The sequence below is a fragment of the Pseudochaenichthys georgianus genome, chromosome 22, assembly GCF_902827115.2.
Source record: "Pseudochaenichthys georgianus chromosome 22, fPseGeo1.2, whole genome shotgun sequence".
Taxonomy (NCBI): domain Eukaryota; kingdom Metazoa; phylum Chordata; class Actinopteri; order Perciformes; family Channichthyidae; genus Pseudochaenichthys; species Pseudochaenichthys georgianus.
In genome coordinates this window covers 18,365,938-18,370,349 of record NC_047524.1, presented here as the reverse complement: position 1 = coordinate 18,370,349, position 4,412 = coordinate 18,365,938, and the positions used below count along the sequence as shown (strand labels likewise).

The 4,412-nt window shown below is 38.8% G+C and overlaps 1 protein-coding gene across 1 annotated transcript; it reads right to left on the bottom strand.

The window, feature by feature from the left end:
• Nucleotides 1–506: 506 nt before the first annotated feature.
• Nucleotides 507–4,366, bottom strand: bub1bb (BUB1 mitotic checkpoint serine/threonine kinase Bb). Its single transcript, XM_034111223.2, has 9 exons — nucleotides 4,261–4,366; nucleotides 3,363–3,531; nucleotides 3,207–3,266; nucleotides 2,973–3,117; nucleotides 2,678–2,874; nucleotides 2,439–2,602; nucleotides 2,126–2,316; nucleotides 1,940–2,040; nucleotides 507–1,421 (listed from the first exon to the last, which is right to left on the bottom strand). Exons 2-9 carry the CDS (start codon nucleotides 3,503–3,505, stop codon nucleotides 1,142–1,144), a joined length of 1,281 nt encoding a protein of 426 aa, XP_033967114.1. The 5' UTR covers nucleotides 3,506–3,531; nucleotides 4,261–4,366; the 3' UTR covers nucleotides 507–1,141.
• Nucleotides 4,367–4,412: the final 46 nt, after the last annotated feature.

Here is a 4,412-nt window from a genome sequence, read left to right as displayed (position 1 = left end):
CCGCTCTGCCCACAACTGCAAAGGCTGGATTTCACTTGCTAATGAGCCAACCACCTATCTTCCAGCCATTCATCAAAGTCTGTGCTGCCTGTGTGTGAAGTGCATCCCATCATCACAGTAGATTAGGTTTACTCCCACCACATTCGTCAGTGGTGACCTCTCCTGGACAATGATTAACATTTGGCCAACCGAATGCATGATATGCTCATAAATGTCTTACACCTAAAAAAAAGCACAAGGATAGGCTACAGTGAGCAAGTTAAATTAAGTCACTTCATTAGAATAAGTAGCAGTCAAGATGACATTTGTGACTGTTTAAATGCATTTGTTTGCCTATACTTATAACCACCAGTGTTGACTCTAGAAACTGCAAAACAGTCAGCATTGAACTTTTCTTGCTCACCATTAATAATTCAAATACCGTTACCAAGAATACAATTCATGCTTTCCCTCGCATGACCCCTGCTGACAGTGCATTACAAAATCTCCCAAGGTCTTAAAAATACACAAAAATAAGTAGTTCACTAGTTTATTGAACACCTGTTACCAAACAAACCTTGAACCCAGTAAAATCACCTCACCAAAACATTGTTACAGCTGTTTTGGAAATGTACCGGAACATTTCCCCAACAAATACTGAAAAAGACAGAGTAACCTAAGAAGGTAGCACATGTAAAACAATACTGTTCTTAAACAATGTACTTAGGATAGGATAAATGGTGTAAGTAGGGAGAGGCTGTGGTGAACAAATGTGTTTAGTATTAACTATAGTATAATCCAGTATGTACTACTCTGAAGCCTGTGTTACTTATTTTGATTGCAAAACATTTTTGTGAATATTTGTTCTTTGCTATAGTACAAAGTGTGGTATTTTGTACTGGATTAAATTGCATTGTATAGGACACCCGTCATTATTATAAATCAAAATATGAAATACTGTGTATTTTTTTTCAAAGAAACGTCGCCCCTTTTGCTCTTCCATTTCTGAGCAGCTGGATATAAAAAAAGAAATATTTACAACAAAATAACAAACAACACACAGCAGTCACTACATGATGTTTTATAGATAACCTTTTGGCTAAATTAAGGTAAAAATGAATATAAAAGAAGGGTGATCAAATTGTCAGTCTTCGAAGACGCATCAGTTTGAAGCACTGGCACTGGCTTCATCCTTTTGACCTCCGACCTCCTGTCTCATCTTTTTGAAGTAGCGTTCTGCACGCAGTTCCTCAAAGCAGAATTCAGTAGCGCCGCTGAGCAGCAGCTCTTTACAGTACATGCTCTGATCCTGGGGTTTTCCCGATACCGCTTCATTATGTTGCTGATGGTGATCCTGTAGTCTCTTCAGAGGAGTTTCCTCTCTGCAGGGCTTACGGGCTGATAAAACCGTGTTCACTGCCGGGTTGATCTTACAAGGAGTCCTGAAGTGGTAGCACAAAGATGCTAAATTAAATCATAGAAATCTTACAAACATAACTGGAGAAGGTTACACTTTTCTGCCCAAGAATGCTTCACTGTGAACAACAAATGCATGTTGAAATATTGAGGAGAGCTTATTAATGTTGGTTGTTAGCAGATAGGAAGCGACATGCTCTTTTAAGTAAGAAGTATTGGCCAAAGGTCGATTTGTTTTACTGTTCAATCGAGAATGGTGGGATTTTACTGGCATTAGTAAAAACAAATCTGCTATCATTCCATTCCAAATAGTCTATTAAAGGCCAATACAAATAATAAGTATGTAATGACCAAAACCCATAATGTGATTTAGAAAAAAGGAACAAACCATCAAAATCGAGATGTTTACTTAATGTTAAAATGGATTCATTTGATTCAGTTTATTATTTAGTACATGGCTTCTTATTATTAGGAACCTGGTGTGTGATGGGATTTAAAGCAACAAATCAAAAACTGTAGATCATGGTTTTCAGTAGTCACTTACATTGTTGGAGGCTGATCCGATTCCTCTACAAATGGTTGGAAAGCAGGTTTTGGAGGCGGTGGGGCCATAAGGGTATGTCCAAATTTGGTCTTCTGGGGTATCTGTGGTACATAAACGTTACATTGACATAACTTGGCCAAACTCTTAACATTGAAATCAACCAAGTCAAGATCTGCATGTCTATACCTTGACGTCACACCATACTCCAGGCTTCTGCTCGTTTTCCTTTGCCTTTGAAGTGGGAGGGGCCTTCCAAGCCTCCAGCTTAGGCTCTGAAGGGCCCGCATGAGACTTGTTCTCATCAAAGACCACCAGCTTACTGTTTGAGGCATTGCCGAGTGCCGGGGCGGCGTGTGACTGCATGCCTGAATGAACACCTGTTCACAAAAAAAAGAAGTAGTATAGTCATTAATAACATATTAATGATTCTGAAATGTAGGTTTGGTAATAACAGCTTAAATACTCTTAACAAATGTAGTCTATATAAAAACGTGCTTACTTCTGATTGCAGACCCTACTCTATTGATAGGGGCGATGGCCTTTTTTTTCCCTCTTGATTTGAGTTCAGCTAGAGAAACTCTCTCGGGTTGTGTATGCTCTTCATCACTATCGTCCTCCTCCACATTCATCATTACCTGTCGGGACACACGTGCCTGCAAAGCCCTACAAATACCAGAACATTTAGATTATGACAATATTTTCAAACATTATCTCAAACTTGGCTGGATAAACCCTTACTTGTGAAACTGCTGGAGCTTATTATGCGGCTCTGCCCCCTTCTTGAAACCTTCTTGGTAGACCAGGTCTGCTTTGCGATAGTTGCCATGATTCTCATATTCTTCAGACCAAGCGATGTAGAGAGATGCCTGTTTCAATCCTATTCCCTGTGCTTGAATGTACCTGTAAATGTCCAAGGGTTCCGGACAGTTCCCTGCCTGATGACGCATAAAAAAAATGTATGACAAAAGTTATTAAAGCTACATTTGTTTCTAAAAGTGGCAAAAATAGTCAGTGTTTAAAATATTACACCTACAAATTTGATCCAGAGTTCAACATAGCGAGGGTCGTCAAAATATGTATTTTCTTCTGTGAATCTGGTCACGGCTCGTTCTAATATTGTGGCGAGGTTGCTCTCCTTTCCTCCCTGAGGGAATGTTTGCTCTGTCCACCGGATATACCTTTAAAGGACAGAACCATGCTTGGTTAGAAATTAAACTCTCAGGCTTAAAAGCAGCAGTTAAGAATACACTTTACATTTGAAACGTACCGGTCCCAAACATTAAGCGGATCATCTCCATCATACATTCGCAGTTCAGACTCAAAGGCCCTGGAGGAACAAAAAGCCACAAAACTTCCATCATCAAGTAAAAAGAGGAAAGGAGTGTTTCAATCTGGGTGTTGTTGTTTAAAATATGTTCCGTACTGCCTCTGCTGGTTGATGGCAGAGCTGTCTCCCTCCTGCTGTTGACTGAGCGCCTGATGTAAGGCTGAAATGGCTCTGCCCCGCCTCAGCGGCTGGATGTTTTCTTTGCTGAGCTCCCAATCCACATCTCCTCCTTCTGCCATTGTGGAAATTAAAAACCAATGGATGCCTAGAGGCCGACAAACACACAGACACACATTATCATATCAGTAACGTCCAGTAGAACATTTGCTCAGAAACCAGTGCTCTTGTTCCTTTAAAAAAAATAAAAATCTCATATTACACCCACTGACACACTTTATATAATATCATATTGGAAATGTTTGACTGTGAGAAATATTATAGCACAATGACTATTCATTTTAATATAGATTATGGATTACTATTGGAAAAAAACTCCAATGTAAATATATAGTATTACTCCCCAAAAAATTATTTTCATTAAGACTTAAATTGGTGCTTGCATAATCATATTACGCTATGAATAAGATTTCATTTTCAAGATGAACGGATATATAACATTTACAATCACAAGTGACATTGTAAAACACTCAAATTAAATAAGGGAACAACTTCATAAAGGTAGGTGTAATAAATTAATCCTACATATTTTGGATAAAAGGATTTGTCATTCCAATTGTATTAAACAAATTACCGAAATAAACTATTAGTACAGACTGTGTTATCTTATGAATCATCTAACACATTTGTAGTATCTATCATCTTGCATGCATGCGTGTTTCCACTATCTACTAACTGACGTGGGGAGCTAACACGCTAGCTAACGTTAGCTTTAGCTTGCATGTTGTTGACGTAACGTTGTTCACATTATGAGCGAAATATACAAGTCACATACAGAAACAAAACTGGTGATCTGCACAATTGTGTGTTTTCATACCGTCTATACGACTCTTCTGTCTTTTGTTCAATGGTTAGAGCTTTGCCGTTGTTACAAGAACTCAGTACAGTGGTCGGCTCTGTGTTTTGAACAAGGACCGCGAGAGAATTTGAAGAGAGGTGATTGGAGGAATCAGCAACAGGAATATGCAG

Bases quoted from the DNA above. Each gene is read 5' to 3' on its own strand.
- bub1bb (XM_034111223.2), bottom strand. From the start codon at position 3,505: ATGGCAGAAGGAGGAGATGTGGATTGGGAGCTCAGCAAAGAAAACATC. The intron at 3,267-3,362 runs GTACGGAACATA...TTGTTCCTCCAG, and splicing joins GCCATCAACCAGCAGAGGCA to GGCCTTTGAGTCTGAACTGC. The intron at 1,422-1,939 runs GTAAGTGACTAC...CTACCACTTCAG, and splicing joins TCGGATCAGCCTCCAACAAT to GACTCCTTGTAAGATCAACC.